The sequence below is a fragment of the Vipera berus genome (genome assembly GCF_964194415.1).
Source record: "Vipera berus genome assembly, chromosome: 1".
NCBI classification, from domain to species: Eukaryota; Metazoa; Chordata; class Lepidosauria; order Squamata; family Viperidae; genus Vipera; species Vipera berus.
Genome location: NC_138202.1, coordinates 312,873,513 through 312,901,007, shown reverse-complemented (window position 1 = coordinate 312,901,007; position 27,495 = coordinate 312,873,513). Strand labels below are relative to the sequence as shown.

Below are 27,495 nucleotides of genomic sequence, written 5' to 3'. Positions count from 1 at the left end.
GTTTGGTTGGAGATTATTAAGGTTAATAGAGATAGGCGCTTTTGGCGCGTAACTGAGAATTTGTTTAGAAATTAGAGAAAGGTTGGAGAATGTAAATAATAGGTGAAAGTTTTTTTTTCTTTTTTTTGAAATATGAATAAGGACTGGGATTAAGAAAATCTATTCTGAGTAAAGCTCTTTTTCTGTTTTCCTCTTTTTCTTTTTTACTTTATTTGTAATATTAATATTGTTTGTATTCATTTTATATGAGCTAGAGGGAGATAGAATTAATAGTTTATTGCTGATAACATAGGGGTGCTTATGTTTGTTTTTTGATTTTATACCCTGTATTTAGCTCTGGGAAGTCGGGGGGGGAGGGAATGGGGGAGAGGGATAGGGAGGGTTAGGTAGGGGTGGGGGAGGGGGGGATTAAAGTCAAAATGTATTGTAAAACTTTTTAAATAAAAAAAAGCACTACTTGCTTCAAAAGAGATATCTTTATTTGCTAGAAAATGTCGATGTCCATTAAGTCACAAGGCAACAGTGAATTGTAACTGAGGCTCTTCATAAAGCTGTCTCATAATGCAGAATAGAACTCACCGTGATTTAAAATTATTTTTTAAATCAAAACTTTATTTCAGATACGAATTATAGTTCAAATATTTCATTAAAAGTCTAATCTAACATCATTAGTAAATCAGAGCTTAGGCAGCAACTGGCTGCCCCTACCTCACTCCAGCCACTTCTCCCAGCCTGGTTATCTAGGAGTTATAAATAAAATTTCTTCCTCCAAACTGCAATTATAACTCAATGCAAATATAGCTTACCTTAATGCTAGTTGATTGTAGCTTCTGAAAAAAATACCTTTGAAATGACAAGGGGACTTTCAACAAGGCAATGACTGCACTGCATAAGCAAGCTGTATGCTAGAACAAAAGAATGGCAAGTCTGATCAGAATTATTTGTTTTACAAAAGGAATATAAAACATCATGAACAAACTCTGGGCATTACTACTTCAATTCCTGGTGCTTAGGAAGCCAAGACACAACATACTATTGATCCAAAAAGCTTCAGAGATTGGAAACTGGAAATGGAAGAAATCTGGAAGAATATCTGCAAGTCCTAAGAACAACTGAACTGGGCACACAAAAGACTATCTGATGTCAACGGTCAGTGCTTATCTTGACTTAATTCTAGTAATCCTCCAATTAGCAAAATTATTTCCTTGCTTGGTTGGAAGATTACAGGAACTGAGGTCTGAAGCATTTTGGAAAAAGTTGTGCTACATTCAACAAAAGTGGCCAGCAAGATATGGATCTGAATGGAGACTAACCCTGTTGAGTCAGATCAAAGTCTAATCCAGCATCCTGTTTAGTCAATATAATGTTTTTAGGAAGTATGCAAACAAGTCTTGAGATAATTGTCCTCTTTCCTGCTATTCAGGTGTTATTGTAATTTCAGTTTTTCTTCAGAAGTCTATAGCCTTTTCCATGAACATAAAAATTCAAATCTATCTTCACTACAGGCGAAAAAAATCTCAAAATCTATGCTGCCTTTTCCAAGGGATCAAATAAAAAAATGGTTGAAATACATCTAAAATCTTGATTTTATTCCAAATATGGAAAATAGAGTATACTCAATGCAACACTGATTGTTTGACACTTTGTTTTTGGAGCAAGTATAAATGGCACTAGTATTCAAAGATGATTGAGCCAATAAAAGAAATACTAGACTGGTAAAAAGTCGTGCTGAAACCCAATCAGTATTACCGAATAGGAACAATTACATAAGGTCTCTGGCAAGCTCTACAGATAAACCTTTTATACAATGTCCGTCACAGCATGAGAGCTTGAAGTATATTTTTAAAAAATTCAAGTTCCGGAAAATGAAATAAAATAAGGCAGAAAAGAGAAGCCGTCTCATTCCTACTTTTCTATTGAAGAATATTTTGATTAAATATATGTAAATACATGTAGAAAACCATATTTAGCTTTTCAATTTGAGGATTCTGTTCTCTTATCTCAGGCCAAACGCTGGAGTGTTTTCTATATAAGAAATGATATTACTCACCATGTAGGATACTGGTGCATATTTTCGGTTCAGCGCCTCCACTTCTTCCAACACATAGCCAAAGACAGACATCATTCTCCTTTCGTATTCACTTGCAGCATGAGCTACTCCCGCAGACCCATATTCCTGAAAGCTGTAAAAAAAAAAGATATTCAGTTTGTAGTTATTTTATCTTTCCTGTAGAGCACTTTCTGTACAGGTAGTCTTTGACTTACAACAGTTCATTTTGTGATTGTTCAAAAGTTACAACAGCACTGAAAGAGTGACTTATGACCATTTTTCACACTTATGAACGTTGCAGCCATCCTCAAGGCCACATTATCAAAATTAAGACGCTTGACAACGGGCAGGTATTTATGACAGTTGCAGGGTCCCCGGGTCACACGATCACTTTTTGTGATCTTCTGACAAGCAAAGTCAATGGGGAAGCCAGATTCACTTAACAACTGTCTCACTTAGCAACAGAAATTTTGGGTCCAATTGTAGTTGTAAGTCAAGAACTACCTGTATTTACACATATTTGAAGTACCTAGCTGAAAGAGTTAACAGAATAAGGAATGTCAATTGTATTACTTATGCAAAATTAACCATAGAAACACAATATACCAAGAGTAATATTCTTTGATAGCTTCTTGTATTCTCTTCAATACTGGAGCCATTACGTTCCTTAAATCTTCATAACAGTTTTCTATTTCACAGTTAACACCTCTGTTTTCCTGAACATTTAAGTATCTCCAAACCATCTGGGGTATATCTACAAGTTTAGCCTTTTTAATAATTGAATAAGTAGCAACTGTTCTCCAAAAAGACGAAAAAGGCCTAAGGGCTCAAACTCACTGAGATTTTAGGCTGAACACGATTCATATGGATTGGTGATGAAGCCTAACAGGACTAAATCAACGCTGAATGCAAAATGTCAACTGTGCTCCAGAATCTTTTATAATATTGCGCAGGAAATATGCAAATGCTCACTAGCAGAAAATAATGGGAAAAGCACTTTCTGAAGGAGGACATTAGAGCAGTGTTTCTCAACCTTGACAAATTTAACATACATGGGGTTCAGTTCCCAGAATTCCCCAGCTGCTAAGGTTGAGAAACACTGCACTAGAGATTTGGATTCAAACTGAAAAATTGCTTGTATATATACATATACATGTTGTTGTTGTGCGCTGCGAAGTCGTGTCCGACTCATCGCGACCCTATGGACAACATTCCTCCAGGCCTTCCTGTCTTCTACCATCTTCTGGAGTTCATTTAAGCTCACGCCTACTGCTTCAGTGACTCCATCCAGCCACCTCATTCTCTGTCGTCCCCTTCTTCTATTGCCCTCGATCTTTCCCAGCATTAGGCTCTTCTCCAGTGAGTCCTTCCTTCTCATTAGGTGGCCAAAGTATTTGAGTTTTAGCTTCAGGATCTGGCCTTCTAAAGAGCAGTCAGGATTGATCTCCTCTAGGACTGACCGGTTTGATCGCCTTGCAGTCCAAGGGACTCGCAGGAGTCTTCTCCAGCACCACAGTTCAAAGGCCTCAATTCTTTGGCGCTCAGCCTTTCTTATGGTCCAACTTTCACTGCCATACATTGCAACTGGGAAGACCATAGCCTTGACTATACGCACTTTTGTTGACAGGGTGATGTCTCTGCTTTTTAGTGTGCTGTCTAGATTTGCCATGGCTTTCCTTCCCAGGAGCAAGCGTCTTTTAATTTCTTGGCTACAGTCCCCATCTGCAGTGATCTTGGAGCCCAGGAAAACAAAATCTGTCACTACCTCCATTTCTTCCCCATCTATTTGCCATGAATTGAGAGGGCCAGATGCCATGATCTTGGTTTTCTTAATATTAAGTTTCAACCCAAGTTTTGCACTCTCCTTCTTCACCCGCAACAACAGGCTCTTTAGTTCTTCTTCACTTTCTGCCATTAGAGTGGTATCATCTGCGTATCTTAGGTTGTTGATATTTCTTCCAGCAATCTTAATTCCAACTTTTGATTCATCTAGCCCTGCCTTTCTCATGATGTGCTCTGCATATAAGTTAAATAGGCAGGGCGACAGTATACAGCCTTGCCGGACTCCTTTCCCAATTTTGAACCAATCAGTGGTTCCGTGTCCAGTTCTCACTGTTGCTTCTTGACCCGCATATAAGTTTCTCAAGAGACAAATAAGATGGTCTGGTACTCCCATCTCTTTAAGAACTTGCCACAGTTTGTTATGATCCACACAATCAAAGGCTTTAGCATAGTCAATGAAGCAGAAGTAGATGTTTTTTTGGAACTCCCTAGCTTTCTCCATGATCCAGCGTATGTTAGCAATTTGATCTCTAGTTCCTCTGCCTCTTCGAAATCCTGCCTGTACTTCTGGTAGTTCTCGATCCACATACTGCTGAAGTCTAGCTTGTAGGATTTTAAGCATGACTTTACTAGCATGAGAAATGAGTGCAATGGTGCGATAGTTTGAACATTCTTTGGCACTGCCTTTCTTTGGAATTGGAATGTAAACTGATCTTTTCCAATCCTGTGGCCACTGCTGAGTTTTCCAAATTTGCTGGCAAATTGAGTGTAGCACCTTTACTGCACTGTCTTTTAAGATTTTGAATAGCTCAGCTGGAATACTGTCACCTCCACTAGCTTTGTTTTTGCTCAGCTTTTCTAAGGCCCACTTCACTTCACATTCTAGGATGTCTGGCTCGAGGTCAGTGACCACCTCATTGTGATTATCTGGGACGTTAAGCTCATTCTTGTATAGTTCTTCTGTGTAATTTTGCCACCTCTTCTTAATCTCTTCTGCCTCTGTTAGGTCCCTGCCATTTTGGTCCTTTATCATGCCCATTTTTGCATGGAATGTTCCCTTCATCTCTCCAATTTTCTTGAAAAGATCTCTGGTCCTCCCTATTCTATTGTTTTCTTCTATTTCTTTGCACTGTTCATTTAAGAAGGCATTCTTATCTCTTCTAGCTATTCTCTGGAATTCTGCATTCAATTGGGCATATCTATGTTTTTCTCCCTTGCCTTTCACTTTCCTCCTTTCCTCAGCTATTTGCAAAGCTTCCTCAGACAGCCATTTTGCTTTCTTGCATTTCTTTTTCTTTGGGATGGTTTTGGTTGCTACCTGTTGTACAATGTCGCGAACCTCTGTCCATAGTTCTTCAGGCACTCTGTCTATCAGATCTAATTCCTTAAATCTATTTGTCACCTCTACTGTATATTCAACAGGGATATGATTTAATTCATACCTGACTGGCCTAGTGCTTTTCCCTACTTTCTTCAGTTTAAGCCTAAACTTTGCAAGGAGAAGCTCATGGTCTGAGCCACAGTCAGCTCCTGGTCTTGTTTTTACCGACTGTATAGAGCTTCTCCATCTTTGGCTGCAGAGCATATAGTCAATCTGATTTCTGTGTTGACCCTCTGGTGATGTCCATGTGTAGAGCCGTCTCTTGGGTTGTTGGAAAAGAGTGTTTGCTATGACCATCATATTCTCTTGACAAAATTCTATCAGCCTGTGCCCTGCTTCATTTTGTACTCCAAGGCCAAACTTGCCTGTTATTCCAGTTATCTTTTGGCTTCCTACTTTAGCATTCCAATCCCCCATGATGATAAGGACATCATTTTTTGGTGTTAGTTCTATAAGGTGCTGTAGGGCTTCATAGAACCGGTCAATTTCATCCTCTTCAGCACTGGTGGTTGGGGCATAGACTTGGACTACTGTGATATTGAATGGTTTCCCTTGGATTCGAACTGAGATCATTCTGTCATTTTGAGGATTGTATCCCAGTATTGATTTTCCTACTCTTTTATTGACTATGAAGGCTACTCCATTTCTTCTGAGGGATTCTTGCCCGCAGTAGTATACCTGATGGTCATCTGAATTAAATTCACCCATTCCTGTCCATTTTAGTTCGCTGATACCTAAGATGTCGATGTTCAGTCTTGTCATCTCTTGTTTGACCACGTCCAGCTTTCCTTGATTCATGGATCTTACATTCCAGGTTCCTATGGAGAAAAAATCTTTACAGCATCGGACTTTCCTTTCACCACCAGACACATCCACAGCTGAGCGTCCTTTCGGCTTTGGCCCAGTCGCTTCATTCTTTCTGGCGCTACTAGTACTAGCCCTCTGCTCTTCCTCAGTAGCATATTGGACGCCTTCCGACCTGAGGGGCTCATCTTCCAGCGTCATATCGTTTTGCCTTTTGGTACTGTCCATAGGGTTTTCATGGCAAAGATACTGGAGTGGTTTGCCATTTCCTTCTCCAGTGGATCACGTTTTGTCAGAACTCTCAGCTATGACCTGTCCGTCTTGGGTGGCCCTGCACGGCATAGCTCATGGCTTCATTGAATTACGCAAGCCCCTTCGCCACGACAAGGCAGTAATCCATGAAGGGGATACATATACATATACATATACATATACATATACATATACATATACATATACATATACATACACACACACACACACACACACACACACACACACACACATCCAGTCTAAAGCACCTGTGCAGCTTTAGATTAAAATACAGCACATTCCCAGAAAAAATATTCATGTAAGACAGCTGTTTTCCTTAAGTGCAATACTTGTACTTGAGGTCCAAGATTGGGCAGAGGGGGAGGTTATGCTGATATCTATTAACCATTTCAGAGAGTGCTGTAAAGCACTATGGAGTGGTATACAAAGTTATTGCTATTGCTACATTGCTTTTATAAAGAATTCAGGAAGTAGCTGATTGTGTGTTCTTTTACAGAAATGTTGTATAGCTTTTATTTTATAGCAGAACTGCTCAGCTGAGCCTTCCCCAACCTGCTCTTTCCAAATATGCTGGATTTTAGTTTCCATAATGTCCAGCCAACATATGGAGGGAACATGAATATTAGTGAAAAGGTTAGCAAATAAAAGAAAGACAAAAGGCAATCTGAATTACTTATACCTTGCAGATTCAGGATCTAAAATCAGAACTTCAATTGCATGTGATATTAATAAGCAACTCTGCTGCTGCCTGAAGTAATGTTAAAGAATATTAACAAAGAAGAGTTGCAACATATATTTTATACTATTTTACACATAAAAGGATTTGAATAATGATGGGAAACTGGCATGATATACATACACGATATATCCTATAGCGTTGAAAAGTCAACCTATGTATTTGAAGGAGCCCAAGTATTCTTAACCTGGAGACTTTTTTCTCTTGTAATAGTACAACAAAACGTCAGAAGTTGGCAGTTGGTGGTACAAGACATAAAAGGCCTGAATGAACACAGGATATGGCTAACAGCCCAGGGCAGACATATGTGCAAGCAAGAGAGATCTATGCACAGTTGGAAGTTCATTTGTAGCAGCAGTTCCTATTGCCAAAAGAATAAATGGAGCAAACAGGAGTCTTAAATAACAGAATGGAAGAAATGGAATGAAAGAGCCCTGCTTTCCCAAAGCAAAATTAAACACGTAATACTGCCTTTTAAAAAAATGTAATTTTCTATTTCGCATTGGGTAAGAGAAAGCACATTTTGCATATAGAGAATTGCCTTCTCAATTATTTGCATACTTAGCCAGAGGAAAAAGAAACAAATCTCAGAACTAGGAAAGAAATATCTGTGGCTTGCAATGTGGGGTAGAGACAAAATGAAAACAAAAAACAAAAAACAAACCACCTTCAGAACAGTTCCACTTCAGACATTACAATGGAACATTCTGAGTTGTCCATGTTCTGGCTGAATCAAATTCAAAACAATTTTGAGTATTCTTGGATAAGGTATAATGAGGAATTGTAGCTATCAACTTATATGCAGAAAAACTACCTAGAAGGTGACTTTCTAAAATAACTTCAACATTTAAAAAAAAATCCAGCCAAAGAATGACAACTTTTTCAGATCCCTATACAACTAAGCCATGAAATGAAGCAAAGCAACAATAATGGATTCATCTTAACACAACTGCAATTTGCCTGTAACCTGTGCTCCACAGCACAGCAACAGCAGCTGTGTTAATGGGCAGTCTCAATGCCCAATTTTTCAGTTGGTGAACCGCCAAGATATAAATGAAGAAGCAAGGTGGTTTTTGTATTTGGCAACTGGAAGAAAGCAATATACATTGTTTGATGTACATGTACAAAGTACATTTTTGCATTCAGCAACTTATCTAAAAAGAAAGCATGATTCACAGAGAAGATATAGCAAAAGCAGCATGGCATTACTCTGCAAACTATTAAATTTCTCACATCGGTAATGGAATTTGTTTCTGAAGCTTTAATGGCTTTTGTACTCTCCAACCTTTGGAGAAATGAGAACAACACTATGGAATGGAAGGTCTATACAATAAAAGGCAAGGCAAATCCAAGCACTTACAGTAGGGTTTTAAGGGGTTAAATGTTCATAAACATTGCAAATTGATGGGGGAGTACAGTGAAGGGGGAAGTTAAGACACCAAATACCTATCTACATTTTTCAAACAGTTGTCTTTGTTCTTTTCTTTTAAGCATTCACAAATAACAATACAATAGAGGCTTTAGTATTAAGTTCCAAGATTTAAACTTTTTTCATATTATAAGAAGCAGGATACAATTCCACATTTCTCAGTGTTTCAGAGTCTGCATCAAAAGAAGACTGATAGAGATCGCCATATCTTGCTGCAAGGTTTCTGAATTCTTCCATGGAGAGTTTCATCTGCATAACAGAGTGGAGGCAAAACAGAAAAAGAGAAACAAAAACAAGACACTGGTCATGACTGAACATTATACATAAAGAATTCAACTAAGAGGTTTATATTATATTGGCCTGTCCCTTTTCCTATGCTTCCGTATAACAGCATCCTACAACAAGTACACCTATTCTTAGATCAAAGGGCAGTCTCTGCTGCAGAGACTCCTAAATGCTATCCTAAAACAATTTCTGTACTTGGCTCTAGTGACTCTCTTATAGTTCCCTATAAAATGAAGCAAGATGAGATTATTGGTAGCAGGATCAGACTCAAATCTTAATTCATGCTTCTTCCTGTGGCTGAAAAGTGCCTTACTTTGTTGAAAGAAGCATTTGCTTTGTCCCCTTGTTCTGCCGTTAGGTTGCATGTAAGATTTTCTCTTTGCTACAACCCCACATGTTGCTTTACTATTTCACATGTCTCCTCCCCTCATTCCAGATGAATAAATAGAAGGAACGGGACTTTTCATATTATGGGAGAGTCTGCTCTGGCAGACCTGCTAAGCTACATATATTATGGCCTTTAGAATAAGTTAATTTAATAATTTAATTTAATAATTTGATTTCTATACCGCCCTTCTCCCGAAGGACTCAGGGCGGTGAGTTAGATGGCAACCAATGCACTCTACTGATTCCTGGTATCCAAGAAATGATGATTTTTCTGATGATGTGCTTGTTTCAATGTCCTAATGTTTCAGTGATATGTTAATATGTATATGTAAATTATTAGGGATATTGCAAGAATCTAATGTTTGAGTATAAAATAGTTATTGATTTAAAATATCACTTTTCAGTACATTCCAAAAGAGTTTAAAATTTTTCTTTATATAACACCTACTTCTGATTCCATGCAACTTGAAAAATTAAACAAAAATAGACTGTCAACTTTTGAAGCCCAGTCTTGGTGTTGCGACCGACATTGCTTCTCAACTTGCCAACGAGCTCTGGGAAAGGGGAGAGTTTTGGAATGCAGACTTCAAAGATTAAGGAAGCAGACTGTGGGAATCAAGGACAATGGCCAGGTGTCTGGCTAGATCCAGAGATGCTCTCTCATAACAATATTTCCCAACTTGATCGGGCAACATGACCTGACCCAGAGGGAGGAGAAAGAAGATAATGCTTTTATTATAGGGTTTTGGGAAGGGCTGGTTTTACTTTCATATGTGCCGATCTTGTGTACTCAGTAAAGATCTCATTAAGAAATTGAAAAGTCTAGGACGTGTTTGCTTGGCTGGGTTTGTCAGTCAGAACTTTGACATAGATCACACAATTGACAAACAAACTTAGATCACAAAACTACGATGTTTTGGAGTGTTTTAAGAAATAACTGCCAAAGGCATCCTGAGATGGTTAGCATTAACCTGCCTCCTACAGAAAAATGCACAAAGGCGGGCGGGGGGGAATATTTTGTGAGAGTGCTCCAAACATTTGACCAGTACCTGACAAGGTCATGCTTTTTGAGGAGGCCATTCCAATTTCATTTAAGTGGGGATACCCAGCAGGATTTCATTAAGCAGATTAAGTGGTGGTGGAAGTAGACTCTAGTCTGACAAAATAAGGCCTACAGATATGAAGCCCTTTTCGTACACTTCCAAGAAATGTGCCACAGAATACAAGATCAGTTTTCTGCTCTCAAAAGCATTGGATCTAGAATATTGACCATAAGTTACAAGAAGGCATATCTCAGCTGATATTAAGAAAAAACCTGCAAACAACAGGAATTTTATTACAGAACTACTGTAACTCTTATGGGGCCTCTGCCTTAGATTCCCTCCTTTTAGGATTGATTTCTATGACTGAAGAGAAGGTGATAAAGACTCAGACTCAGTGAGTGGTGAAGCAGTTACAGATTTGGAGAATACCACTGTGTGAAAGAACTTTATGGTGCTAGAGATGGATTAGAAAAGTGGTAGGCTTTTATCCTTATTTTTCATTCTGCCCAAGGCAAAGCAGGCCTCACAGAATATCTCGAATCCTCAATGTGTCATTTCCACAGTACCAATAATGACAAGCACAGAGATGTAAACATTCTCTCTGGGCAGTGGAACATTTACTTACTATTAGAGAGAGGCATATATCTATCCATCTTGTAAGTGTAACTCTTGACTGATCTCTTGAAAAGACATGAAAGCCACTAAACAATTTCTGGGACATGATAGGAAGCTTAGAGAAAGATAAGGAAGTTACCACAGCTTTGATTCTACTCTCATTAAGGCTTGGTCCAACCCGGTATGGCTCACAAATTAAGAAGACAATTGTGACAAACCACTTTAGTAAACAAGTAGCAATGCTTAGGTAACTAGTATAGTATTTTCAGCAAGGAAAAACACTATTAGCACACACTAGAGAAAGAAAATTTGTTCCTACAATGCTACCACTTGTGAAATGGGCTTCTTGGAGCCATAAGGCCAAAGATTAGGCAATTGCAGTGGGAACACAAGCTTTCCTTACAGGTTTCTTCAAGGAACGTGAAGAAGAATTAAGGAAAAAAAATAGGAAAAATAAAATGAAAACAATTTATTTTAATGAACGTGCTAACATTTGTGGTCTAAAACAAAATTAAGGAACTGTGGTTAGTGATGTGATACTTGTGGGGTTGTAGCTCCCATTAAACACAGGTAGTCCTCGTTTAGTAACTACAAATGGGAATGGCAACTCAGTTGTTAAGTGGTTGCTATGTGAAACTGTCTATGCTTACTTGAGCTTTCCTTTGTTCTACATCACGGGTGTCAAACTTGCCACGACATGTGACGTGTCGCGACATATCCTGACTCTTTTTGCATTGCCGGCAATGGGGTGAGCGTGGCTTCAGTATGATGAAACTGGCTTGCGGGCCGGCAGTTTGACACCCCCATTCTACATACTTGTAAAGGTTATAAATGTGAGGATTGATCACAAAGTTACTTTTTCATCACAGTTATAACTGCAAACAGTCTCTAAATGAGGACTATCTGCAATTCTCTAGACCCGTGGTGGTGAATCTATGGCACACGTGCCACAGGTGGCACGCAGAGCCCTCTCTGTGGGCACGCACCATCGCCCCAGGCCTAGGCCTTCAGCTGGGTTTTATAAAACCTTTTCACTTTAGGCCGAAACCATGTGGGGGGAAAAAAAGTTCAATCAATTTCAACTTCTCGCGGGGAAAAAAAAGATTTCACAAAGTTGGAATTGATTGATTGAACTTTTTACTCCCACCCAGACTGTTACCACTGCAGCCATGCCCACCCAATTGGCCACACCCACCCAATGGGCCACGCCCACCTGGCACCCGAAGATACATAAGTGGGTTTTGGGTTGCAGTTTGGGCACTCCGTCTCTAAAAGGTTCACCATCACTGCTCTAGACTCTAGTCTAGAAGGTTTAAAGGGGGATTTCCATAGATGTATAACTTGTGAGTAATCACAGAGCTCATGATAAAAATATTTTTGTTGTTAGCTGCGAAGTCGTGTCCGACCCATCGTGACCCCACGGACAATGTTCCTCCAGGCCTTCCTGTCCTCTACCATCTTCCAGAGTCCATTTAAGCTTACGCCTACTGCTTCAGTGACTCCATCCAGCCACCTCATTCTCTGTCGTCTCCTTCTTCTATTGCCCTCAATCTTTCCCAGCATTAGGCTCTTCTCCAGTGAGTCCTTCCTTCTCATTAGGTGGCCAAAGTATTTGAGTTTCAACTTCAGGATCTGGCCTTTTAAAGAGCAGTCAGGGTTGATCTCCTCTAGGACTGACCGGTTTGATCGCCTTGCAGTCCAAGAGACTCGCAGGAGTCTTCTCCAGCACCATAGTTCAAAGGCCTCAAATGATAAAGTATATTCACACAATAACAGCACAGGTAGATCAGGTCACTTGCCTGGTTGGAAATACGACCACATCTCTGGAGATCACTGCCTGAAGTCATGGCAATTGTTGTGGCAATAGCAGGTGGGGGACTAGTCTTCAGGCTATTACAGGTGCAAATGAGCTGAGAGAAAGCTTGGAGAAAGTCAATCCGTAGTTTAACAAACCCACACTGAAAACTCAAAGGGTTAAGTGGTGTGCTGGCAGCCTGGGAGGAAAAAAAATAACAATCAGGTAAAAGTATAACTTGGAGACTCATAATCTGAGTCCAAAGTAACAAGTTCATAAATAATAATTTAGTGAATAGTTGGAAATGATTTTCCAAAGGGAAAAGAAGGGCTTGTCTAGATAGTGAGGGATTATTAAAAGCAGCAAACCACTTATACAAATGACTGTGCAGATGGTAGCTTCTGATTATGTTTTGAGATTGTTGCAATTTGCGATGGAGGATGGACTATGTTTAACATATAGATTACCAAACCAATATCATTTGAAGAATGCTCTCATTATGGTGACCTAGTACAGTATGTGCAAGCATTTTACCTACTTCATTGAGCCAATTAAATCACCTTCAGAAGAGAAGAGGAGTGGGGGGAAACAGTGGACATGTTTTCCAATAAGAAATCAACAATTAGTGACTGTAATATTTCAAAGACAAGATGTATAATGGATTACTGTCCTATTGTTATGAAATATGTTATGATACTATGGTTTTGTAATATTCTTAAACTTCAATTACTTAAACTGATTCTTGAATTATCCTTTGAATTCAAGGTAAAGGAGGCAGGATAAAGGAAAACACACACACACAAACACACACACACAGAAAGAGAGAGAGAGAGAGAGATGAACATTTTACCACAACTTTGTTGATGTCAACTACAAGGATTTCTTTATTTGCTCAGTTTTTAAATATTCTCTTAAAGGGCAATGCTAAAGACACTCAAAATAACCAAACAAATGTTTGTCCAATGAGATGAATAAATTATATCAGCAATCCCCAACTTTTCTGGCTCCATGGACCAGTGGGGGTGGCAGGGGGATGGTTTCACACACACAACTTAGATCCCCCACATGCTCAGATGAAGCTTCACTTCCCCACTTGTGCAGCCCAGTTGGGGACCCCTGAATTATATGATCACATTTTTATAGTTTCATCAAATAAAATGCTTTTACAAGGTTAATAAAGGCTCAACCTGACACTTGTAAAAGCCTCAATTTTCATATATTCTATTAAAATTAGTACATTTTCATAGCATTAAGCAATTAAATACATTTTCTGCTCTATTTAAACTGTTACATTTCTGCTTAGCTGAGTTTGACAAATTGCCTTGTTCTGGAGTCAAAAAGTACAACTGTACAACACAAGAATGAAGGAATTTGGCTAACCTAATAAGTAAGCCCTTTACCCATTCTTTTCTTTCTATCACACCAAGTGACTTGCTTTGAAAACATAATTTCTATATCCAGAAAATCTGCAGAATATAGACAACCTATGCATAAAAGAAAATTCTACAAATAGTCCTTTACTTACAAACATTCATTTAATTTTAATCCATTTAATGAAAAAATGACTTATGACTCATCCTTTAAGTTCTGACAGTCATACCACCCCTCTGGTCACACAATTGCAATTTGGGTGCTTGGCAACTGGCTTGTATTTATAGATGGCTGCAGTGTCCTGTAGTCACATGATGGCAATATATGACCTTCTCAGCTGGCCTTCAACCAGCAAAGTCAATGAGAAAAACCAGATTCACTTAATGGCCATATGATTTATTTAAATACTACATGATTGACTTAAAGAAAGTGATGATTTGCTTAATTACTGCTATAAAAATGATTATAAAATTGACCCTGGTCATGTGATGACACTTATCAACTATATTGCTAAAACTCTTCTCCCAATTGTGGTTGTAAGTTGAGGACTACCTGTAATGCTTATATCTATAACGTTGATTTGAATGTTTAATCATTGCATCTGTACCTCATTTTTCTTTCAGGAAACTTAGAGCCCAGTAAAATAGGAGTATCAGCATACACCTGGGAAGCAAGTAAATAGGCCCAGCCTCAGAGGTATGTGAGAATTTGACCAAAGGATTCTCTAATTCAAAATCAATGTTCTAATTTACACCAAATTGACAGATGAATGAAGCTTTTAAACCTTAACTATTTCTTTTCCTCCTCTCAGCTTTACTAACGCAACTCAAGATTATGTGGCAAATACAGCATTTCTGAAATGAACAGTGGGTTATTCAGTTGCAAATCCTCTGTCTCATTTTAATATATGCAGCAGGCAAGTTAACCTCTCTTTTCAAATGCTTCAGGAACGTGGAACAGGGTTGTACTCTGGCAAAAGCCATATTTTTATTAATTAAAAAAAGAAGCACACGGGAAGAAGGGTCTCCCTTCGCAGAAAGGAACTTTGGCATTTTGGCTGATTATACCAAGATTCAAAGATTGCTCAAATTGCAGTCAAAAATGTTAAAGTGTTCTGACTCTGCCTCCTCCATATTCACTCTTGGAGAAAAGTTAATGCATGTATCAAAGCAATACATGGTGTGCTCACACCTACACTCTTGCACAGCAGTATTTTGTGGCTGAAATTACTGTGGGAGTAAACTAGCTACACAGCAAATGAAGTCATTGAGAGACCAAACACCCCTCCCTTTCACATTGCCCTCACTGCTAATTCAATGAGGACACGCCCTTGAGTTTGCTTCTACAACAAGAATGAATTTTATTGCTGTAGGTGCAAGGGATTTTTTCCTTGTTCTTTTTTAAACAGTAGATATATCTGGCCTTCAAATAACCCAGGCGTAGATTACAATCTACAAAGAGGCTATCAGACTTCCTAATTTGGCCAGGTTTTGGACTATGGATAAAAAGGAGGACTACAGGAGCAAAGAAAAGGATATATCAGACAAGGTTTTCACATGCACCACTGGAATGCCCCACTAACTATATTTGGTTCTTCTTCAGAAAGAGAAGAAGCTTATGGGAGCACCTATCCAGGTCAGGGCATACCAGAGGTCTAGGAAATGATGGAATCTCCATCTCCTAAATAAGAACACACTGAATCTCTGCTGAAATCTCAGTTCCAGCCAAAGCTTGTTCTGAACCATGAGATATAAACCTTATATTGGTGTTCCAAGGACACAGAAGGCTATAGCTGAAAACAGAAAAAAAAGAAAAGATTGTTACAGGTAGTCCTCAATTTACGAACACAATTGAGCCCACACTTGTTCGATGAGTTTTGCCCCATTTTATAACCTTTCTTGTCTCAGTTGTTTAGTGAATTACTGCACGTGATAAGTTAGTAACCCGGCTGTTACAGCAAATCTGGCTTCCCCACTGACTTTCCTTGTCAGAAGGTTGGAAAAGCTGATCACACAACCTTGGGACACTGCAATGGTCATAAATATGAACCAGTTGCCAAGCATCTGAATTTTGATCACATGTTCCTGGGGATGCTGCAAAGGTTGTAACTGTGAAAAACGGTCATAAGTCACTTTCTTCAGTGCCATTGTAACTCTGAACAGTCACTAAACGAATTGTTGTAAGTCAAGGACTATTTGTACTTTGACTAGCAGCTCTGCAAGTGGAGGAAAAAAAAATACTGACCGTTAAAGATGCTATTCCTTTGTGATAAGATTTTAGTGACTCAGCAATGCAAGAAAGGGCAGAGCTGTAATCTTCCTCTTGCAGCCCGGTTAAGCACTGCTCTGCATGGGAGAACTCCTTCAGACTGTTCAGCCAGAAGTAGAAGTGTTCCGAAGCTACCTGAGTCAGCAGGCTTTGATAAAGCTCTTTGGCCATGCCATGATTACCCTACAAAGGGTAAAGGCAAAGAGGAAGACAGCAGAAAATTCTCTATACTTAAACGTAGGAGATAGTAATAAACATGTATCTGAAGCAGCCTTGCAATATATAACTCAAGTATAATCAAATTTGCTGGCAATCTTCCCTTCTGTGCTGTAATAGTGCCTGTGCTCCAGTATATAGACATTCCCATCAAGAGCTGCCCAAATAGCATATACATGATACCACACTGTGCTCTTAGTAACACCACGTCAGTTGCATAAAAATAATTTGATTCGCCAAGAAAATTAATTTTCACCAACTGGCATTGATTACCAGAATTTAGTCTGGCACATTTAAGCCAGGAAGAGGTTCGAGTTGCTTCAAAAGAAAAAGATGAGGCAATACATAATGTTGAAAGAGGCTTACATTCTTCCTTGAAGACTCTCTTCACGTCGGATCTGCTCCTGAACCCAGTACTGAAACTGAATGCTAAGGTTTCAGTAGAGCTCAAGAGGAAATCTCCCTAGGGAAGATTTAAACGCGTCTTTCCCAGGACACGTCCTATAAATTTATAATGCATATGCAATACACATACACACATATAAAATTATAAATTTATATCATTTATAAAACTAATAAAGGTGGATAAAAAAATCTAATAATCTGCTCACATCATTGTCTTACATTAATTCCAGGGAGAATATGATTTTCCTGACAAATCAGTTTGTTTCCAGCCATAGTTATGATTTGTAAAAACATTAGAAAAGATGGGATGTGGTTGTCTAAAAAAAACCCCATTCTCCTACAGACTTGCTTTAGGCTTGCCATCCTTAGAGGCTGATGGAAATGTGAGATAGAATTGCTCTTCATACTGTAGCTGCTCCCAGGCTCTGAAATTTGCTTCCAAGTCTCTTTCAGACCAGTCCTCCCTTTGCTGCACTTTACCAGCAGACAAATGCAATTTCTATTTAGGTAGGTCTCTTAACACTTAGGTGGGTTTTAACTAATGAAGTTGAAAACATGCACAGAAATATTTGAAAGTTTGTTTATTGTGCTTTTAATTACATTCTTGTATCTATTTGCTAGCCCACTGGGTACCATCTATTGGAGGAAAGGACGATTTACTTTATATAAATTATGTAAACTACATAAATTATTTCACATCTTCAACTCTGTTTTAAATCCTTTTTCAAATAAAGAACATAGAGCCGTGGTGGTGCAGCGGTTAGAATACAGTATTGCAGGCTAATTCTGCTGACTGCCAGCTCAAGGTTGACTCAGCCTTCTATCCTTCCGAGGTGGATAAAATCAGGGTCCAGATTGTTGGAGGCAATATGCTGACTCTGTAAACAGCTTAGAAAGGGCTATAAAGCACTGTGAAACAGTATATAAGTCTAAGTGTTACTAAAGTTCAGCAAAAATACATCTATTTTACATGAGAAGTGGGACATCTGCCTCTGCTATATGATTACCTCTGAAAGCAAAATTTATATAAAGCATATAAAAGAAAAAACACAAAATGTTTTGTGTATTAAAAAAATCTGATGTGTAACTATGCACCACATACCATTCTTGAAGCTTGCCTGGCTATCCTATAAGCTGTCCATCCATTTGAATCATTTTCAAGCTGTTGTTTGATAACAGCTTTCACTTCAGAAGATAATGTCTTCTGACTGGCAACGAATATCACAGTAGCAAGAGAAACCTAATGAGAAAAAAAAAGCAAAAGCAAAAGGCTGAGTAAAAACTAATTCACACAAAGTCTTGACAGAAGGCTGAATTGAATGAGCACCATCAATTTGACTACAGGTATCCTTGACTTACAACAACTGGAACCGGAACTTCAATTGTTAATTGAAGTAGTGGTTAAGTGAGTTGCACCCAATTTTACCACCTTTTTTTGCTGTGGCTAAGGGAATCACAGTGATCATTAAATGAATCACATGGTTGTTAAGAGAATTTGGCTTTCCCCATTGATTTTGTTTGTTGGAAGCCAGCTGGGAAGATCACAAATGGTGGTCACATGACCCCAGGATGCCAGTCATAAACAGGAGGCACAAACTTCTTTCAGTACTGTCATAATTTTGAATGATCGCTAAACAAATGACTGTAAATCAAAGACTACCTGCATCAAACTCTCCTTCCGTACCGATTAGTACTTCTGTAAAATATGCAAACCACAATTTTGCTAGTGTAAAGGAAAGAGAGCCCAAAGCATTTGTTCACTGCACAAGAGAGGACAAAGCAGAGAAAGGGAAAACAGCTTTAATGATAGGGATATTTACAATATTAACTTGCTGCCCAACATGCTGACAATCAGGCTAAATTATGATGTCTGAATGCACTATATTGGGCTATTCATAAACTAAGCCAAAATTAATAAACCATGCTACAATAGTGCAATATACGAACAGAATTTTTCTCTATACATCATTTAAAGAGGGTCACCCTCTTTTTTTTTTATTCTGAACTATAACCGTTTCTTGTAGAGAAACTGTTTCATGCCCTTGATCATTTGGGTTGTTCTTATCTACACTGATTTTCTAGTCTAATGTATATTTTTTGAAGTACTGGGAATGTCTACTCTAACGAAGTGAAGGACTAAGAATGACATGATAGCGGTCTTCCAATATTTGAAGGACTGTCACAAAGAGGTGGGAGTCAACCTATTCTCCAAAGCACCAGAGGGGCTAATGGATGGAAATAATGGATGGAAACTTAACAAAGAGAGATCCAGTCTAGAATCAAGGAGAGATATCCTGCCAGTAAAAACAATCACTGGAATGGCTTGCCTCCAGAAGTTGTGAGGTTTTTCCTCACACTGGAGGATTTTACAAAGAGATTGGAGAGCCATTTGTCTGGAATGGTACAGGGTCTGTCATTCTACATTCTGGAAATACAATGCCCTATATAATTTTCAAAGTGTGGTCAAATCCAAGTCTGAATAAAATTGTCATACTGAGAAACACATTAGCATTTTCCATAATGATTCTAATCATTATTAGATTGAGGCTCTTGACCGAGTTGTACCCTTGCGGCCCCTGACCCGATGCAGATCCCGTCGAGCTCCATGGTTCTCCGCGGAGCTCCGGGAGATGAAGCGTCGGAGACAGGGCCTAGAGAGCGGTTGGAGGTCCAGCCGATCCGAATCCGACCGATTGCGACTAAGAACCTACATTAGGTCTTATCTCGCTGCGATAAGGGTGGCGAGGTCTAATCACTTCGCTACCCTTATCGCGTCCGCAGATAATCGCCCGGCCGCCCTGTTTAGGGTGACTCGCTCCCTCCTTAATCAAGAGGTGAGGGAGGAACCCTTGCAGGGTCGTGCCGAGGAGTTTAACAATTATCTGTCGGACAAAATCGCTCGGATTCGGACCGGTCTGGACTCTGACTGGGCAGAGTCTGGCGATCAGGACACGGGCGGTCTTGTCGATATCACCTCCGGAGGAAGTGGACAGGATTATGGGGAGACTGAGCTCCACCACATGTTTATTGGACCCGTGCCCTTCCTGGCTGGTTTATGCAGCCCGGGAGAGGACACGCAGCTGGTTCCAAGCAGTTATATCAGCTTCTTTGAGTGAGGGTAGCTTCCCTGCCGCCTTGAAAGAGGCGGTGGTGAGGCCTCTCCTCAAGAAGCCTGCCTTGGACCCAGCTGTATTGAACAACTTTCGTCCGGTCTCCAACCTTCGCTTTCTTGCGAAGGTTGTTGAGAGTGTGGTGGCGCATCAGCTCCCTTTGGTCCTGGATGAAGCGGATTATCTAGACCCGTACCAATCGGGTTTCAGGCCCGGGCACAGCACGGAGACGGCATTGGTCGCGCTGGTGAATGATCTCTGGAGGGCTCGGGACAGGGGTCATTCCTCTGTTCTAGTCCTATTAGACCTCTCAGCGGCTTTCGATACCATCGACCATGGTATCCTGCTGCGGCGTCTCAGGGGATTGGGAGTGGGAGGCATGGTCTTACAGTGGTTCTCCTCCTATCTCCAGGGACGTTCGCAGTCGGTGTTGACAGGAGGGCAGAGGTCGACCGCGAGGTCTCTCGTTTGTGGAGTTCCTCAGGGGTCGGTCCTCTCGCCTCTCCTGTTCAACATCTACATGAAACCGCTGGGTGAGATCATTCGTGGCTTTGGAGTTGGGTATCATCAGTATGCTGATGATACCCAGCTTTTTCTTTCGACCCCAAACCACCCCAGTGATGCCCTCAACGTGATGTCCCGTTGCCTGGAGGCGGTTCGGGTCTGGATGGGGAGGAACAGACTTCAACTCAACCCCGACAAGACCGAGTGGCTTTGCATACCTTCATCCCGGGTCTATTCGGATATTCTATCTCTTTCTATGGGGTGAATTATTACCCCCCGTGGATAGGGCTCACAACTTGGGAGTCCTCCTAGATTCACGGCTCACCTTGGAAGATCACATGGTGGCTGTGACTAGGGGGGCTTTCGCCCAGGTTCGCCTGGTGCGCCAGTTGTGGCCCTATCTAAGCCGGGATGATTTATGCACGGTCACTCACGCGCTCGTGACCTCTCGTCTAGACTACTGCAACGCTCTCTACATGGGGCTTCCCTTGAGGACCACCCGGAGGCTCCAACTGGTACAGAATGCAGCCGCGAGAGTTGTGTTGGGAGTCTCCCGATACTCCCATGTCACACCTCTGCTCCGTGAGCTGCATTGGTTACCAGTTGTCTTCCGGGTGAGATTCAAAGTGCTAGTAATGGTGTTTAAAGCCCTTCATGGCAGGGGTCCGGAGTACCTTAGGGAACACCTGCTGCCGGCGTCTACTCCCCTCCGCCCTGTGCGTTCCCACAGAGAGGGCCTCCTCAGGGTGCCACCGGTCAGAGAATGTCGACTGGTGGCCCCCAGGGGGAGATCCTTCTCTGTGGGCGCCCCGGAGCTATGGAACCAGTTACCAGTTGAGCTCCGGACGGCGCCCGATCTTCGCTCCTTTCGCCGCGATCTGAAAACATACTTGTTCGAGCAAGCCGGCCTGGCCTGAGGGGGGATTGGTGGGGTTTTTTACTATTTTTATTGGGGTTTTTTTATTATGTATTACTGTATTTTTAATTGGGCATGTATTTAATTATCTTTTATCTTTTGTAAATCTCTGTGTTTTATTCTTGCCCTGTACACCGCCCTGAGTCCTTCGGGAGAAGGGCGGTATAGATATATTAATAAATTAAATTAAATTAAAATTAAATTCCTTATAATGATATAGGACTATTTCCCCATAATGATAGAATAAAACTTCCTTGCTTTGCAGCTGTCAAATATTAGGGCAACTTTTTAACTAAAAAAATCTCTTGTGATCTCAGGATAGGGCTGACTATTCGAAACGGTCACCCCTCTGCTTTGTATATACAGGTAGTCCTTGACGTCCAACCATAGTTGGGACCAGAATTTGTGGTCACCATGATCATATATTGAGTTGGACTCAGTTTTATGAGGAGTTTTATGGTGGCTGTTAGCAACGGCAGTTTGCTTAACAAAATGCTTCCCCAATGGAGGTTTTTTGACGGAAATTCATTAAAAAGTTGCCCATCACAACCACAGGACGCGTAGTTGGTTGTAAATGCAAGCTGGTTGCCAAGCACTCAACTTACAATCACGTGACCACAACGGTTGTGTGATGGTCAGAAGTGCAATCACAGATTTTAAGTCACTTTTTCTAAGGCCATTGCAACTTTGAACTACTATTAAACAAATGTTCATAAACCAAGGGCTACTTGTAATATAACACATTTAGCAGTTGTTATTCATTCATCCAGTAATGCTCTTTGCAACCTATGTTCATTTCCCACACACTGCGCATTAAATTTATGATCGTTCATTTTTAAGCACTAAGGTAAAAGTTTCCAAAAAATACAGGACTCAAGGAAGAAAATCAGTTATAAAGGAATTTGTTAACAAATATATGTATATTTTTAAGCCAGGTTCCAGAGCATGTTAAGAAGAGATGGAAGAGTCAGCAACAGTGTGAAGTTCTCACATTTTCCACTGCATTTGCTAAGGCCAACCAGGCCAACCATGTAAAATAAGTGCCATCTACTGGGCAGAACAAGATTTGGGAACAGTCATACTGCGGTTTGTTTTTTTTAACAAAAAGTTATATTGAAATGGGCTTTTATATTTCCAATGTTGGCTCAATGAGAAAGTTCACTTAATTCTTATTTTCTACATGGGTACTGCTTTGCTACCTTCATTTTAAAATGCATTGCATATTGTTTTATTTTAACCATCTTTTGGATTACACTGTTTCTTTTCTCATTTGCAAATACATCCTCAAGATTATTTTTCTTCTCTTACACTTTCTCAGGCTGATTTTTTTTACACTGTTTATCTCTTCTTGGGCTTCATTTTGCTCTCTACTGCAGGTACAGGCAATCTTCCAAAGACTGAGGCTACTCGATATCTGGGGAGGATAGAATACTGCAAAATGGATTGGGCTATTTCACATATTCATTTATTCATTTGAATTTGTTAGCTGCTCAACTCCAATGGACATATGTTGGCAGGGCTGGGGTGTGTGGACATCTCAGTTGTTTCCCAATGGTGATTTATTTCTAGGGATTGCATTATAGTTTTCAGCTGTTTCCCACCTCTAAAATGAAGGGAAATATGCTTTCAGTTTTCACTAATTACTGTCAAAGGAACCATATCAAAAAAAAGACTCAGGAGCTATAGGCAGCCTTTGCCTGATAATGTTCCTTCTCCCCATTCATTGCTCCTTCCCCCATTATTCTCTTTTTTATGCTGTATTTCTTTTTAAATTATGGGTCTCTTCAAGCAGGGCCTTTTGACTTAGATTGATTTGGTTTGCTTTCCTCACAAAATCTCCAGTCTGTAGTCACTATGCAAATAATATTGTTTTTTAGGCATCTTATTTACTTTATGGAATTTCAAAACATCCAGTGATATCTTTCATTAAGTACTCTGTAATGTTTTGTTTACTGACCAAGTGGAATAATTTTTGGAAAGTTCAGCACAAAACTAGCTAGCTGGCCAGTGCAATTCTTTGCTGTTGGTCCCTCAACTCAGTTGGTAAGGATTGATAACTCTCCAGATAGTCCTAAGGTAAAACTCCTTGTATCCTTCACTTTCCCTGAACAGATCTTCCGGAAGTTGTATTTGAAAAGCACTAGACTCCTCAAGCCTATCAGAGGTTTGGAAATAATTTGTCCTTTTGAAGTAAATGGCTAATCTTAGTGGCATCTCTAGGGGGTTTTATCAACAAACATTTCAATTTTCTCCTGGGAGAGCTGGAGAATTAAAAACAATTTAGTCATAGAAAAGAGGTGGCCAAAGACATCAATTTTATAAAGGTGTCATGCTTTTCACTCTATTTATAAATACAACAATTTAAGTCAGGGATGTCCAATCTTGGCAACTTTTAAGACACGTGGACTTCAACTCTGGCTGGGGAATTCTGGGAGTTGAATTTGCCACCCCTGATTTAAGTGTTGCATACATTGTCAGATAGCAACTAGTTCTGCTGCATGTTCAGTAAATGTTTATTCAGCCTGAATCCAAACAGATTCCTCTGTTACCTAGAAGAAATATTCTGAATCAGAGTCTCTTACCAAAAGCTCTTGCTGCTTGTTGGAAGCAGAACATCCAATCACTTTGTAGAGATTCATTAGGTCTCCCAGCATTCCATCTCCTAAGACGGGTAACTGCATCGCAATGGCTGCCAAACAATGGCATATGAGAATTCTAGCAGCCTCCTGAGCACGAGGCAGCTGTGTCAACAAGGACTCCACAATGGATTGGCTCAGATGGGGGCGACTCTTCGCCAGCTTCACCATACAAGTGAGCATGATCTGCATGGAAACAAAATGGCCCTTTTTCAGCTTTCATGATACCCTAGTGTTTTTTTTCTTACAAGACACCATCTACTGCAAGTATTCCTCAACTTATGACTACAATTGAGCCCCCAGTTTATGCTGCTAAGCGAAACTTTTGTTAAGTGAGTTTTGCCCCATTTTAGTTTTCTTTTCACAGTTGTTAAGTGAATCACTAAAGCTGTCAAGTTGGTAACATAGTTGTTAAGTGAATCTAGCTCCCCTCCCCCCCGTTGACTTTGCTTGTCAGAAGTTCGCAAAATGTGATCACATGACCCTGGGACACTGCAACGGTTATAAATATGAATCAGTTGCCAAGCATCCGAATGTTGTTCATGTGACCATGAGGATGCTGCAATGGTCATTAAGTGTGAAAAATGACCATAAGTCACTTTTTTTCAGTGCCGTTGTAACTTCGAACGGCAATTTCAAAATGACATTATTCTGCAGTTCAATATAAACAGAATCATGATGTCAAACTACATGATTCCAAAATTTGGAAGAAGAGCCAGAACACTTCTTTGGCATCAAAATAAAATCAATATTGGCACCAGCCAGAGCAACATCGTTAACAAGGTTCTCTCTTGTGCTCTGCAAAACATGCTATTCCCATTAACAATACCTGAAAAAGAATTTCCTTTAAAGACCCTGATGAGGGGTCAGTCTGTATAATAGAAAGAGCACATTCTAATATAAACGGCTCAAAAAGCATTAACTGATTTTTTTTTATCTGGAAGCATACTGGGAATAAATGCAATGACTAAATTTTGTTCCAAACAATAGTGTCATTCCTTGTTCACCACTTTTGTGTAATCCAGGACAGCCCCAAATGCCAACTATTGTAGTAACAAATCACAAAGACATCTAAAAAAAACAAATAAAAATTAAAGTAATAAATGATAATAATAATTAAACAAATATACAGGAAAATCTTTTACATCAATTAGCATGAGAGACAAGATGAAAAAAAACCCTACAATTTACCTTTAAAGTTGCTTCGGGAGATGAAGCTGGCTCTTGGCTACAAAGAACAAGAAGAGATTCAAGGCCAAAGACTGCATCTTGCTCCAATGGCAAAAGTTCTAGGGGAGAGATAAATTATCTTCAATCAATCAGAATAGAGCTGGAAGGAACCTTAGAAGTCTTCTAGTCCAACCCACTGGTCAAGCAGGAGACCCTACAACACGGGTAGGCAACCTTGGCTCTTTTATGACTCATGGACTTCAACTCCCAGAATTCCTGAGCCAGCATAGCTGACTCAGGAATTCTGGGAGTTGAAGTCCATGAGTCATAAAAGAGCCGAGGTTGCCTACCCCTGAACTAGACATATTCAGTTCCTGCAATCGTTCTTCTTATGTTTTAGCCTCCAGTCCCCTAATCATCTTTGTTCACTTCACTAAGATAACATATGTCACTGTCAGAATACAAACTCTTTTTTGGCAATATTATCTTTGTAGCCAGTGTTAACTTTCAGAATCTATTCTTCTTTTTGTACCAAGTCAGTTCAAAGTATTAAAAAAAGCTATGTGCTCATAGTTTATTTTCTGATTTGTATACAGTGTTGACCTGTATGCTACATTAATTACTAACATAAACCAAGGAAGTTTTCTTCACCTCCCTGCTCAAGAGCTTGTAGAGATTAGAAGTTCTTGATAACTGAGGTCAAAACTTTCTCCACACATTATCTTGGCTCCATGACTTCTTAAGGACACTCCAGGACTTTCACATATACCCTTGCCCTATACCAGGGGTAGGCAACCTCGGCTCTTTTATGACTCTATGCTGACTCAGGAATTCTGGAAGTTGAAGTCCACGAGTCATAAAAGAGCCGAAGTTGCCTACCCCTGCCCTATACCATTTCAGACAGGTGGCTGTCCAGTTTTTTCTTAAAAACCTCCAGTGATGAAGCACCTACAACTTCTGGAGGCAAGTTGTTCCACTGGTTAATTGTCCTCACTGTTAGGAAGTTTCTCCTTAATTCCAGGTTGCTTCTTTCCCTGATTCTATCCATTGTTTCTTGTCTTGCCTTCTGGTGCTTTGGAAAATAAGCTGACCCTTTCTTCTTTTGTGGCGGCCCCTCAAATACTGGAATACTGCTATCATGTCACCCTTAATCCTTCTTTTCTCTAGACTAGATTATAATGCTTTACTCTTTAGCTACTAATCACTCAAGTCACTATGATACACAGGACTATGGAAAATTACATTTACAATTATTTCTATTAAGGCTTTGCCCTGGAGTATAGACCTCTTATCACAGCAACACGACATAACCAAAATCACTCCAAAAGCAAATATATTCTAATCTTATCAGACTTATTGGCATGTGTTTCTACCAAAACACAAACACTTTAGTCTGTGTTTTATTGCTTGGCATCCAGCCAAAATGGCATTATGAAAAAGGCTATAAGATTTGGTTAGGAACTGGAAAGCTTTTGTTTAGTTCCCCCCCCATCAAATTAGCAAAGAAGCAGCAGCAATTGAAAACAGTGGAACTTAGGAACATTTACACTGCATTCTCAGAGGAGAACATGATATGCTACGCTAACTGTCATAAACTGTTCTGCAAACCCTGCTCCTTCCACAACTTTTGGAATTACCTTTTTCTTGACAAGAAGCAGCTATATTTGTCAGAACACGTACTCCGTGTGCTGCAATATTCTGATTATTATGGTAACAGCTCTCCTGGGCAAGCTTGACCAGATCAGATGACCTTGCTGGAGCAGATTTTGTTCCTAGGTAAGAAAGGGTCATCTTTAAGTAGCATGGTACCATTTATTACATGAAACAAGCTTTTTTTCTGCAGTTTTCAAAGGAAAGGGAAAACCAAGATGTTAATTGTGTTAATAGTATTGGCAAATCTCTAAGGATGAGTAGACAAAAACATCCAAACTATAAAAGAGTCTCTTGTCAACAGAGAAGTGAGAGCAGCATGAATCACAGTTTTGCAGGGGATGAATGAGAAAAAACAAAAACTGCAAGAGGATTTTCAAAAGGCTGCGGGCAGTTTGTATAGAGGATTTTGAGGGAAGATCCAAAGTGAGTAAACCTTTCCCTTCAAGATAATTTTAATTGACAACAATAATACAGATAATCCCCGAGTTACGAGCATTCACTTAAAGTTTGTTCAACGTTACATAACCAGCACCTCCTAGAGTTTACGAGCACATATTGCACCATCACGGCAGTCATTCACCCTTACGAGCGACCACAGAGGCTCTGCAACATTCACCCTATTTCCCCCCCTCCCCCGCAACTCCTCACAACTGCTTCCCCCTTCCT

General features: G+C 39.9%; 1 protein-coding gene across 2 annotated transcripts in view; it reads right to left on the bottom strand.

Moving 5' to 3' along the window:
- INTS7 (integrator complex subunit 7) overlaps positions 1–27,495 on the bottom strand; it is a 59,070-nt gene that overhangs the window by 9,833 nt on the left and 21,742 nt on the right. For both annotated transcript variants that reach the window (XM_081330135.1, XM_081330134.1), the window contains exons 10-19: positions 26,814–26,948; positions 25,198–25,295; positions 23,953–24,192; positions 17,943–18,080; positions 16,196–16,402; positions 12,585–12,779; positions 8,601–8,704; positions 6,970–7,038; positions 2,051–2,183; positions 807–905 (exon numbers count right to left, since the gene is read on the bottom strand). In XM_081330135.1, coding sequence (XP_081186261.1) covers positions 807–905; positions 2,051–2,183; positions 6,970–7,038; positions 8,601–8,704; positions 12,585–12,779; positions 16,196–16,402; positions 17,943–18,080; positions 23,953–24,192; positions 25,198–25,295; positions 26,814–26,948 — 1,418 coding nt within the window. The remainder of the gene's footprint in view (positions 1–806; positions 906–2,050; positions 2,184–6,969; positions 7,039–8,600; positions 8,705–12,584; positions 12,780–16,195; positions 16,403–17,942; positions 18,081–23,952; positions 24,193–25,197; positions 25,296–26,813; positions 26,949–27,495) is intronic.